Here is a 13242-nt window from a genome sequence, read left to right on the forward strand (position 1 = left end):
CCTCTTAAAAGAAAAAAAAAGTTTTAAAAAATCTGGCACGAGCTGCAAAAATCTGCATGACTATAAACTACCATATTAGTATTCTAACAAATTTTGTAATGTGCTGCTTTAATCAGGCTGTTTAAAAGAACTGAGGTTTGTGAGGATAGAAATAGAGAAATAGACCTTATATAGAAACATCTCATTAAAAAATGTTCAGCCATACATGTCTTTGTTTGCCTGTTTGTGTGCTGTTTTTCAGGGATTTGCGGAGAGTAGGCGTCAATCTGGCCGGACATCAGAAAAAAATCATCACTAGCATTCAGGAGATGAGAGTCCATATGAACAACACCAACTCTACTGTAAACATCTGACGCATTTGTACAGGCACGCACGCACACACACACACACACACGCACATACACACACATACACATACACATGCACACAATATATGGACCTAGTATGTGACGATTTACTGTTGGACCTAGAGCGGCTTAGCACTTTCTCTGGACAAGGACACCCAGTTTTTATGGATCTAACTGGAGGATCCACATTTTTGTGGTGCTTGTGTGTGGAGTTTGGTTGTGGTGTCATTGGGGATATTTGACATTGCAGCGCTTAAACCAAACTGAACTGCACTGAGTGACTCTACACGAAGGGAAGATGATGGTGAACTGAACTGCATTAAACTCAAGACTTTTACATTCTAAGTATTCCATTTGTTTGAATCTTGGGGACTTTGATATCTCGTGCACTGTTTGGATTCTCTCAGATCTGACGTGAAACATAGACTGCAGATCTGGCTTTAAGAGCAACCAGCACTTTTTGGCTGTATCACAAACATGGGAGTTTCATGCAGGGGGCTCAAACTGAACATTTTCAGCCTGTCTCAGGAGATCTGAGCCCAGCCAATCTGAACAAGACTGGCTTATTCTCTGGCAGTTTTCTCTGGAAGTACATTTCCGTCAGGCATCATTGAATTGAACACCACTCTCAGTCAGTGTAACCATGTAATAATGGCTCAAGAGCAAAATCTTCATTAGTTTAAATTTTTGCTTTGCCATGTTGATGTGCTGTGGTCCTTGTTTTCCTGTCTTAGGCAGGTATCCATGCCACAAGACTGATGTAATCCAGCTATACAACTCATGGAAGGTCCAGATTCATATTCAGCATCATATACATCATTATCTTCCAAAGCAATGCAAGAGAAGAGGACATAATGCAACCTTCATTGCATAAAGAGGTTTTTATCTAAAATTGGGTCCTACTGAGCCTATAGGAAAAGAGTGAAAAGCTGCAAGGCTTTAGGCTCTGACATACTATCTACACCTGCTCTTCTGGCTGAATGTATAGGACTACAGAGAATACAATGCTCAGTTGCAGCATCAAACTGTCACAGTTTGATATGTAAATGCTGTCAAATATGGATAGAATGTGGCAATTGAACCATTCTGGTCCTTAAAACCAGCTTCTGAATGAAGCCGCAGATTGTATAAGAGATACAGCTGGCTTTCTGTCATTTTTTCCCTGTAAATCTGTACAAATCTCGACAAAGATTTTGACGAGTCCCTAAAGAACTCACTCAGACTAGTCCCTCATATACTTGATACTTCACTCATGTTTTAATGGAACTGTCAGTCTGAGATTCTGAGGAACTTTCATGCAACTTCTAGCAACATCACAGATCTGTCACACAGCTTCACTGAGAGTCTAGTAGAGCTGTTTACTGAGACTCAACTGGACCCTCCTTTCAGACATAATTGCATCCCACGCCCAGATTCTGGTGAACCTTCATTAAGATTCACCCAGGTTCTAACGGGCAACATCGGACATCCATATTGAACAGTCACACAGGTTCTAATGGAAATATCACATCATGTTCCAGGGCACATTAAGTAGGACTGATGGAATATTCAATCCAATGGAAGTTCAAGTCGAAAAGAGTTCAGTCAACCCTGATGGAACCTTTGTTCAAGTAGTAATGAAACTGCTACTCAGACTCTAATGGAAAGGATTTCCCAAAATGCAGTGGGACTGTTTACTGATATTCTAATGGAACCTTCACTCAGATTCTAAAGAAACCTCTACTGGGATTCCAGTGCAGCCTTCACTCAAGAGTGCACTCAGATCTTCATGGAGCCTTCGCTTAGAACCCACAACCTTCAGGTACCGCAGAAAACCCTCAAAAATCTGTTCAGTTCACCATGCTGCAGAGCCTGCCTGCCCCACACATCTGCCACACCACAATAAACCTCACTCTAACAGGACTGCTGAAAATAAGGAGGCAATATTGATCAACTTGATAATCATTTATTTATTTATACTTGTTTAAAGACATGAGCAAAAATGATGTAGACAGTTTGTGTTTCGTCATAATACTCTCTTGGACTACTGAGCAGCTCTGCCTACACGTCTTTCATGTATATAATGTATTATATATTTAAAGCAGGGAGCATCGTTCTTTTGTCTACCATCACGTGGACAAGTTGGTATTGATCAAGCATCTCAGAGTAGTATACATTAGTAAGTAGTGACAAATACTCTAAATCAGCATTCCTGCTTCTTAGACATGGGCCACTGTCAGGTGGGGGCAACCAGCACATCTGTCTCCAACTAAGAAGGCCCGATTGGGTATGCAGACAGATCAAATATTCATATTATGTTGTTGGTGAGTGTGTTTCATTTCAAGTTTTGGTGCAACACCTAGAAATATTTTCAATGGGCCTCTCTTAAAGCAGGAGAAGTGCACACAGGGATTGATATATGAGCCTCTGGTGTATGATTTAAAGTGGTTTAAAGTTATACAATGATGTCAGTGATCAAGCCCTTGCTTTACTTCTCTTTGGTATGGTATGTTATACATTACTGCTCAGTGCTTTATTGCTAAAACTTGACCCTTTTCACCATTGTGTTCACCTAAAGCAGGAACTGAGTTCTGACAGTAGATATATATATCCTCTTTTCGGATGACATGCTAATATTTTTCTTGGTTACACACAGTGTACTACTAGTGCTGTGGCGTAAGAGTGGAAATGAAATGAGATTGTAAAGTTAGTTTTATAGGAGGTGGCATCACCTGACTGTATGAAAAGCATAGAAAAGCACACAAGAAGAATGTAAGGTTTTAAATGGGTATTTCACTTTTTTTTTAGAGAACATGTTTGTCTTTTAAACACTCAGACCTCCCTCTGAGTTCAGGTAGAGGCAAAGTGAACGTGAAGTGGTTATCTGCTGGAAGAAAGTTGTCTCACTTGGCACTCGAGCTTTTCCTGCATTGTGTCAAAATCAAGATCATTTTGACTGGATTCATAAAAGAATCTGAGTAAGGAATGGTCACAAATGATATTCAACATGGGTATGTGTTTTTAAAAGTCAAAGTGTTCTAACAAAGTGAAAGTTTGCTTGTCAGATAAAATATCTGCATAGTCTCTTTAGTCTACATTTATCACTTTGGAGGCTTTGCCCTAGCTTGTACATTAATATACTATATTTTAGAGCAGTTGCCATTTGGAACATTAGATCTGTGGTTTTGTACCTTTTTTAAACCACAGCAGACTTTTTTTATTCAAGCTGTTCTCTTTTTGTCCTTTTTTGGAAGTAAAACATGTATATATGTGGACTATTGCGGCTATGCAGATCTGTAATTTTGGGGGGGAAATGCATCAGTAATATGGTGCACTTTTTATAGTAGACAGTATAAGGCATGTACAGTGAAAGTAATTGAACTGGGTGTTTTTATTTTACTACCCAGCATGTTTTCAATTAAAGCTTCCTCAGTCATATGAATACCACAGGCATTTGATGAAGTTTCACAGTGTTTTGATCCCTCCCAAGTTTCATGTTATTGGCTTTTTACACCCACCCTTTTTTTTTTTTACCTAAAACCTATGCCTGGGGCATGAACAATTGGTGAAAAGTACACCCTTATAAGTGCCTCTCATCTTTCGAGCACCGTTATTTCCTTCCCCGCCAAAATGCTATGCTCCTGTTGTGCCCCAACTTTCTACAGTATGTATTTACTTTTTGCCAACAATATCTACAGGCAATAAGAAGAATGTCAGACAATGTGTATGTTGGAACTAATTTAATTTGCACTTTATGACAAATCTGTTGCCCTTCTGTTTGACTAAAATGTCTATAGGTAACTGACTTTTTAGCATCAAAGTTTTTCTTAATAATTTACTATATACTTGCTATAATTATGTGTTCCCTGATGCTGATTATATCACTCCATATTCTCAATGCTTCCCAATTTGACAGTTAAGCACAAGCCATCTGTAATATTTTCAAAACAAATCAAAGCTATATATATAATATATATATATACATGGAAAACTAAAGCATCACTGATGTAGAGCACCATTTCCACAACACAACTATACACTTTCAGAACGCGAGCACAGGGTTTTACAGGAATATTTTAGGACAGTGAGCAGATGATATGATTTTGTAGAAGAGGTCAGTAGCACTAGCTCTCGATGTCAACAAACTTCAATTGGAGATTTTGCCTTGACAGTATTTGTGGCATTTCAGCATTACCACTGATGAGTGAAACAGTTTGAAAACAGGTATTGATTTGTTTCAGTTTTGCAATGGCATGATTTTATCCTGGCCGTGTCTTAAAAACCAATTCTCATTTAGCAGGAAGAAACAAAGCGCAGCAAACCAGCAAAGATTAGCAAAGATTTATTGATGTGTTGTTACTCTACAGTGACTGTCAGCTGGAACTCCATCAACCATGCAGTGAAGTGTGTATGCAGGAACCAATCCTGTAATGTCCAGCTACATTACTTAACACATTTGGTGTAACATTTGAACCAAGAACTTTGTTCCTTGATCTCTGGACTTTCAGAAGAAGGTAATCTCATTTATTTACACCAATAGACACAGCAGGTTCTTGCTTTTGTATACATCGGGGTTTGTTAAAATTGGCTCCATGAAAGAACTGCATAAATTGATGGTTTGACTGAGCTCTAGCAAATGTACAAAAGCAATACCTGATACCTGGTATTATTAGCAAAAAATCATATTTGCATACACAAATGCATGGGGATATAACAACAATAAAAGGTCTCTGAAATAAAGCAGAGAAGTGGGCGGGGTTATATCTGGGGCCAGGGTTCTATAGCAACAGTCCTAACATTTTTCAACTAGCAGTTTGACATTTTCATAAACTTTTAGGTCATTTGTTTTGCTTTGTATTTTGTCAGTTGAATCATCAACTCAAAGAGCAACTGTTAACAGATAAAGTCAATGTTACAAGACTTTGTACATCAAGAGTCTTGTCCCTGGTTGCCCCTTGGTGTTTGGAATAAGTTTGAACTGAATTCACATCTCTAGCCGACATCTTTGTTGTAACAGCAGCTAATGAGGCATGTGGGTATTGTAATATTGTGTGCCATTTGACAAACCACATTGAGGCAAATAAACCCATATTTGTTAAAAGTACATTTTAAAATGAAAATTTGCAGTGGGAAAGATACTTCTGTGACCAATGGCCCCGCCCACTTTGCAACTATATAGATAACTTCTCAGGAAGTGGAAAATAGGTACATTCATTGGGACATAACACATGTGGTCTTAGGGGCAAAATGTGCAGTTTTCCCTCAAAGTGTCAACATACAAAAGCAGTTATGCAGTTATTAGGTTTTCCCCAGGTCAAAGACAATAATCATTTTATCGGTAACTCACACATAAGGTTTTAAACAATTGAATAACTGTTTTGTGATTCATTGAAAGCACAGTAAAAAAACTTAGCTATTGATGTGCTATTGGTTCGTCTTTGAGACTGTCATGTATTATGTTTGTGTTGATGTTTTTGTAGTGTGTTATCAAATTCTATATTTTTGCAATAAAACCTTGAAAAAATCAGCTCCTGATGTTTGATTGTCATTGTCTCATTACCCAAGTGGCAGTGCCAGTACATGACACAGTACATTGGCAGGTGGGGTTTAATGAGTTGTTTCTGGACAAACTCAGCTCAACTTGCCTGTGGCTGATATCTGTTCTCGTACAGACTCGCTGCCCTCGCCGCTTCACAAAGCAACACACGACTGTTAATTGTTAAATGTTAGCCTGCTACTACACGAAGATGTTTCATCATCATCTGCTAAACATCAGCATGCTATACAGCACTGCAGGAATGAGCCAGAAAACCCAGAAAATAGTGAGCATTCTGGCACTTCCGGTTCCCTTGTCTCGAAGTCTGTGGGTTTTTGAATGGCTTTTTCGTTACGTGGTTGAAATAAGGTCTACGGTTAACACAAGCTCAAGACATTTTACCAACAATTGTTGGGCTGGCTTGTTCCGTGTCCTTAGCAACAATGCCTGTTTTGAGTTTACCTCAGGAATATCGGGAACTCAAACACTTACCTTTCAAATTATAAGAATAATCAATAGAATATATTTCAGTTAGTAAATGTTTTATCTATACAGCTGTGTGCTGTTCATCTTCAACAGTTAACAGACCATACTACATGCTGTGCACTTTACTGTAATGCACTTTGTAAGAATTTGTTATTTGTTTTCGTCAGTGTTTATATCCCTGGTTGGTTCTATGTAATGAGCTACTTTAGCCAAACAATTTAATTGCTAAAAGATGTTTCCCAGCAATGCAATTAGACATGGTTTATTGGTTGAGATACCGATTGTCAGGGTAACAAGGGAGCTAGTTAGCAGTTTTTCTCTTTGTCCTGATAGGGAGAGGGAGGGAGGGATAGATGGAGACAGATGGATGGGCTAAATGAACACAGAGACAGTTTTTGATGTAGGGAGAAAATAAAAGAAGAAAAGAAAGTCACCCTAAATAACGCTGTTCCCATCCCTGTGCTGAGCTATGTGGTAAAACTCATTGTCAGTGGTGCCTCGTGGCTGCACACAAGTAGAATACAGTTCATTGCTGGGTTATAGTGATAATGAGCTGTGAGGTTCTGTAAAATGCATGATGTGTTAAAACCAGATGATGCAAGGCCTGGCAATGATGTGTCTGTCAGATGCAGTGAAATTAGTTGATGATGTCAGCAGCTCATATAATTGTGCGATCACGTTTACACAAAAGAGTCAATAATGGGAGAGCCTTGCGTATTATAAAAGACTATATCTGATTTTGTTTGCAGAAAATATATACAGAATGTAGTGAACATTCATTAGTATTTCTTATTTAAATTCTTCAAACTGATTTTTGCAATAGAACATCATCGACTTAATCCCATGTGCAATACATAAAAAAGATCTAATTCACACATCTTTTCATGATTCTCTCAATAACCTTGAATCATGTGTGAAGGTGATGCTCAGTTCATCCGCTTCTACAGTAGTTTGTATGTAAATATCATCACTGAATGTTTGTGTGTGTGTGTGTGTGTGTGTGTGTGTGTGTGTGTGTGTGTGTGTTTTATGATGTCAAATCAGGCCTGTCTGATCTCTGGGGGAATCCACTGCCTGCGTGGCTCAAGGTGATTACTACACTGACGCACACATAAAGTGTATGAAGGTGAAATTAGCCATCACACCATCAGTGTGGCTATTACCAAAACCTCTGTATCAGCGGCTTGAAGAAAAGAGCTGCAGGGTGTGTGTGTGTATGTGTGTGTGTGTGTGTGTTGAGATTGCACTGGGGCCATACTCCCACTGGTGCTGACTGAGATTGTTCTTGGATGGATGGACAGGTCTCTGGCTTCGGGCTAACCTGGCTGTCTCATGTATGTATGCATGTCTTCACATACCCGCCCTCTTGTTTTCCTCTCTTTGCTTTGACCGGCTCCGTCTGCTCGACTGTTACACGCTTGTGGCGTACATCTCCATATCTGCATGGCATTTGCTTTGTGACTCTATTAGCTCTTCCTGTCTGGCTTCCTGTTGGCCCTAACATCTCTCTCCCAGTCTGCCACTCTTTACTCCCTCACTGTCTATTAGATCGTCACTGTGTCAGTCTAAAGTCAGGTGTCCCAGGGCACAATAAAGTAATTTTCTTTTGAAGAGGTGTCAGTGGTCGAGGCATCCCAAGGGTCATTTGAAAATCATTGCAGAGACGCCTCTTTAATCATTATGAATGACCTTCAGCAGAACCTTAGCTGTCAGTTTAGGTGTGATTGTGTGGGTGTCTGGGAATCTATGCGTTTTTGTGTAAGCATGTGAGTGTCGGCATGTCTGTGGGCATATTGCCTGCATTTTTCTGTCTCTGTGTGTTTGGAGTGGAGTTTTTGTGTGGGATGTTTGCTTTAGGTGTGCTGATTCATACATTTTTATGCAATTTGTTTGTCTGAAGAAAAAAAGTTATCATAAGAGCCCAACAGGAAAGGGGTGCAGGAAGTACTTTGCAGTCAAAAGCTGCTGCCGGTGCAGATTTTTTAGTGGGGTGGGTGTTCAAAATGGCAGTGCTGTTGTAGAGCAGACTTCAGGCTTGAACTAGCCTTTTTAAACTGCAGAAACTTGCAGGGAAATTATAGGCTAAGCTTCATGGCGTTATTGTTACCTCACATTTTTATTCTGTTTTCCAAGAAGGAATCATCGGCGCTGAAATAATAGCTTGTGCTTGTGTGCAGGTGTGCATATTGTGTTGACTATTGTTTAAAAAAAAACTGAATTAAAATCACATTTACAGTACCTACTGTTAGAATACAGCATTCTTTTCACTTTTGAATAACCTTAAAAAAATAAAAATATTGGGATATATGTTTTTCTTTTTTTACATACTTAAAACTTCCCAGCAATCCCAGCAGTGTTTTTACAATTGCTCCATCTCAATTCACCTCCTTCCATACTCGCATACTTGGTTTTCAGTCTGCATATTTGCTGTTTTGAGTGCTTAAGTGAAGTGTAATAAGAAGCTGGGTGTTGCACTCTAAATGGTCAAAAAGAGTGTGAAATGTTGGACATTTCTTAACCTCAACGGTCACCATCTTGACTACAAAGAGGAAGGGGAGGGACCACCAACGTATTTTCAAACTGTTGTAGAAACTTGTTGTAAAAATGGCGGCTAAGGAAGGAGGACACAAAGTTGGTGCCAGTGCCAACCTTATTTCCATGTCATAAGAAACAGGGGACACACAAACATTAATTCTTAAGTCAGGGGAGTATATGGTGTACATAGTATACTACGTGTTAGTGCACTAATGGAAGTATGGAAATTGAAATACGGAAAATGTTTATGTAGCAGGTTCACTGAAGCATATGATCAGTTGAATGAGGAAATGAAGTGTGTCCGAAATGTAGGACTGAGTGTGGGCAGGTTTTAGGAAATGATACTAATAGAATTTTCACATGTGAAGATTTAAAAACATGTTTTCTTCATGTTTTTCTTATGTCCAGCTCCTGGCTTCCTAGTTTGTAATTCTTTTAATCATTGTTCATGCAGATGTGAGCTCCAGGTGCATATGGACAGATAAAGCTGCTCTCTCTCTGTGTAGCAGCCACCCTCAACACCCATTAAACTGTTACTAGAGGTCTGACCCGGACCAAATAAGCTGCTGGTAAATAGCCTTATCCATTCTGCTACTGATCCGAGAAGCCTGCCATGAGAGGGCTGTGTGATGTCAAGTGGCTGGCAAGGACACACATTTACTCTCACACACACACAGAGGGGGAGAGAGAGAGAGAGAGAAACCTCGCCAGCGGTAGCAGTCTGGCAGGTCTTTGTGTAGCACTAGAGATAACACAACACACACACTTGCTTCTCTCTTTGTCTCTCTCTCTCTCTCTCTGTCTCCCTCATAGAAAGGCAGCCAGAGGGACGTATTTGTCACTTGCCCAGATGTTTTTCCAAGGTCCTTTATTCGAAGCAGTCAATCATGTGAGCAGAAATGTCCCTAATGTGAAATCCCTCGGGTGCAATGGCTCTATGTGTGTGTTTAAGTTTGTGTAGGTGCATCCATGCATGTGTGTGTGTGTGTGTGTGTGTGTGTGTGTGTGTGTGTGTGGAAGGTCAGTCAAGGTGAGATGAAAATGCAGTTAACCTGAGACACAGGGAGGTAATATATTAATAACAACTACAATACATTGCACACACTGCACACATACACACACATGCAGTAGCCATTTTTCTGGTCTAATGAGGTCTGTCACTCTAACACGTACACTCACACACACACACACACACACACACACACACACACACACACAGAGATGTTAACTGACTTCACTGGGCACAGGGTCTTTGTTCCTTTTTTGTCTATGAAAAGAAAATCAAGCATCTTTATCTGACACGAGTTCAGTCATGATCCTCCTAAATGTTCACAAACCATGTTTAGTGATGAAATCAACTGCAATGACCTTATAAAAATGCATGTCCTATGATGTTAAGAAATAATTATTGCTAATATGTCAGAAAAGACTCAAAGTCAGATGAATTTAATGTTTATTTACACAGTCTTTATTTAAAAAAGACATGCTACATGTATCATATTTCAATATCCTTCTATCACATGATCCAGTCTGTCAGTGTTTTTCTTTGTCAACAAGAAATAAATCTTTACCTGCTATTGTTTAAAACAGAATTCCCACAAAATTTTCTAGTCCTTGAATGTACAGAGATACATAGAAAGATACATAGAAATTGGTTATATTTTATTAAAAATATAATAGAATTATCTGTATTTAAATCTATAAAAAGTTTTGCATATGCAGATGTTTGTCATGCATATAAGACCCTTTTCACTCAGTGATGTCTGTGTTTCAACAGTGACTTCACCTGGTAAACAAACCAAAATTCACACTCGGAGGGAACGCTCCCGTGAGAAGTCGAAGAGACCAAGCTCTACAGCTGCGACATAATACTTTGTATGAAGGGATCACGGAGAGGTACAAAAAAAAAAAAAAAAGAGCAGCAAAAACTAAGGATAAAAGTGAAAAGGATTTGAAGAGCTTCACGTCAACCCTTGCATGGTGTGCAGTGTCACATTTGGAGGTTGTTAGCCCCCTCAGCCTTGCTCCATAATGAAGAGGTGCTGGCTGCCCACTGAGCTGTCTCTTCTGATAATTATTTTGACATTACCCACTGAGAGCTGGAAGCGAATTATCCTCCACAGCGTCTGCTTGCCATACATTCTCCATAATCAGTCCCGCCATGCACGCATGGATACATTTGTGCGTGCGCTGCGTGCGAGTGCAAAATGTGTGTGTAACAGTGGTTGGGGATAACATGTTACAAATGAACCGCAGCCACTTTACTCTTTGCTGTAATAAAGATGAATGATTCAGTTTAAATAACCATATTACAGTTGGTGATCAAATGCTGAAGCTCAGAGCACAGTTCTTTGTGCTTAATTATTTATGTTGAAAACACAAAGCACTACTTTACTTTGACAGCTTGTGATGCAAAATTAATTGAGCTAATGACCAGAAATTACATTAGCACAATTGTTTTACTATTTAATGCAAACATAATGTAACGAGTAGTGTCACTAATGAATGTAATCCATTATTTAGTAATAATTAAGGCACTTCAGCAACAGCGATAGTCGTGCAGGATGCTAAAACACTGGGCTGACGGCTTCATTAGAGACACTCTTTTCTTTTTTTCAGAGGCACTGCAACATTGCTGCTGTCTCACGATAAACCACGTAAGATTGTTTATTAACCTTGTCCCTCACAGTGATGTTTGCACAGCTCACCTGCTCGTAATGGTGACTGGGTTTAACATGTTACGTACAGTAATGCAAAGCAGCAGCAACCCACAGTGAAAAAGTCCTGAGGGACAGCAGGGCCAGATGTTTCTCACAGTTTGAGCAAGTCACAATAGTTTTAATTTCTGAAGTTAAAAGTAGTTTTGTTTTTTTTTTCCTGTCTAGAAATCCACACACAAATTTTTAAATAGTTAATCTATTCATCTTTACCATTTAAGACATTTAAATCTGCATATTCAGTAAATTCAGTAGATTTTTTAGTTTCAATCAGCTCAGTTAAATTTGGTGGAGTATAATAGGTTAATTTCTGTTCATTACAACCCAATCACTTCAATGTAATTCAGTTCATTTCAAATCATATCAGTAGGTAACAAAATGTTTGATCCCAGAAAGTGTTGGTACTGTAGATGATGAGGCTCACGTTTTCAAATCTGAGAAAGATCAAAATTCTTCACCTCACAACAGAGCAGAAAAACATAGTGTGGCACATCCACCGCTTTTTGTTGTGAAGTAAAATTTGTGGTTTTCCTCAGATATGTATAAACTGGAGTTAATGGCTGTGAGAATGTCATGGTGTCTGTGGAAAAACAGCCCATTTGTCTTAATATTCACTGTGCTCTGCATAGACAAACTAATGACTGCAATGCATCACCTGGATATTGTATTTTAATATAAAAGTGTGTGTGTGTGTGTGTGTGACTGTCTGTCTACTATTTGAGTATGTGACAATTTTTCTCCCTCGGTCCCTCTAACTGTACGTCTGTTGCACATTTGTTAATATCACATACGTGTAATGCATCACAGATGTGTAATGAAGTGGCTCTCGTTTAAACCCGTCTCTCAGGATTTTCATGCCTATACAGTGCATTTGAATTGTGGGGTACGCTCACTGGCCAATGCACAGAGTGGTATGAAATCATGTAGCATAGGAGCAAGTGAAGATGTGTGAGGAAGGCTGGGCATACTGTGTTCATAGTGTTTCTCTTTCATACCTGAAGCCTGGGGTTCATGTTTGTTTTTATACTTCAAGTCAGCATTTGACTTTTTCTAGATTAAGGGTTGGCTCACCCAGATCACAACACAATCCCTAAAAGCATCTACTCCCGCGGATACTTTCAGTATTAAGTTTTGAGACATCCACATCTGAAAGTCTGTCACCACAGTAATTTAAGAGGTAAATGGCATTATTACCTCTGCCAAGGAGGTCATGCTTGGCAGAGGTAATAATCCTCCTAACGCTTTGAGCAGCACAGAAGCTTCTATTCACTTCCAGTGTTTTTTGATGGCATCAGAAATCTCAAAGATAAAAGACATTTTTATTTAACTACCTGAACAACACTCTCGTTACCTGAAGCCGATATCATAAGGATGGAAATAAAGGTTCTCGAGCAAGTTCAAACAGGAAGAAAACTGTCAGTCTTATCTTATCATCGCCAACGTTATCCATTGATTTCACCAGGTTTTATTTATTTTTTTCTATTTGAACCATCTTATCAATGTTGTCTCTTTCTTCTATCATTCCAGTCTTTGCCTCTCACACATTCGCCCTTTCACCACCCCACTACCATTGATGTCAAGGCCCCATGTAAGGCTCCCTCTGGGATCTCAGATAGGCTGCTATTCATAAGGCTCTATCCTT

The 13242-nt window shown here is 39.3% G+C and overlaps 1 protein-coding gene across 1 annotated transcript in view; it reads left to right on the top strand.

Moving 5' to 3' along the window:
* The window catches only part of LOC139611547 (ephrin type-A receptor 5), a 67238-nt gene extending 61385 nt beyond the window's left edge, over positions 1 to 5853 (top strand). The window contains exon 19 of the mRNA XM_071466302.1: positions 242 to 5853. Coding sequence (XP_071322403.1) covers positions 242 to 353 — 112 coding nt within the window. The 3' untranslated portion in view covers positions 354 to 5853. The remainder of the gene's footprint in view (positions 1 to 241) is intronic.
* The last annotated feature ends 7389 nt before the right edge of the window (positions 5854 to 13242 follow it).

This window comes from Trachinotus anak, unplaced genomic scaffold, assembly GCF_046630095.1.
Source record: "Trachinotus anak isolate AG129_WGS33_773 ecotype Australia unplaced genomic scaffold, CSIRO_AGI_Tana_v1 ptg000028l, whole genome shotgun sequence".
NCBI classification, from domain to species: domain Eukaryota; kingdom Metazoa; phylum Chordata; class Actinopteri; order Carangiformes; family Carangidae; genus Trachinotus; species Trachinotus anak.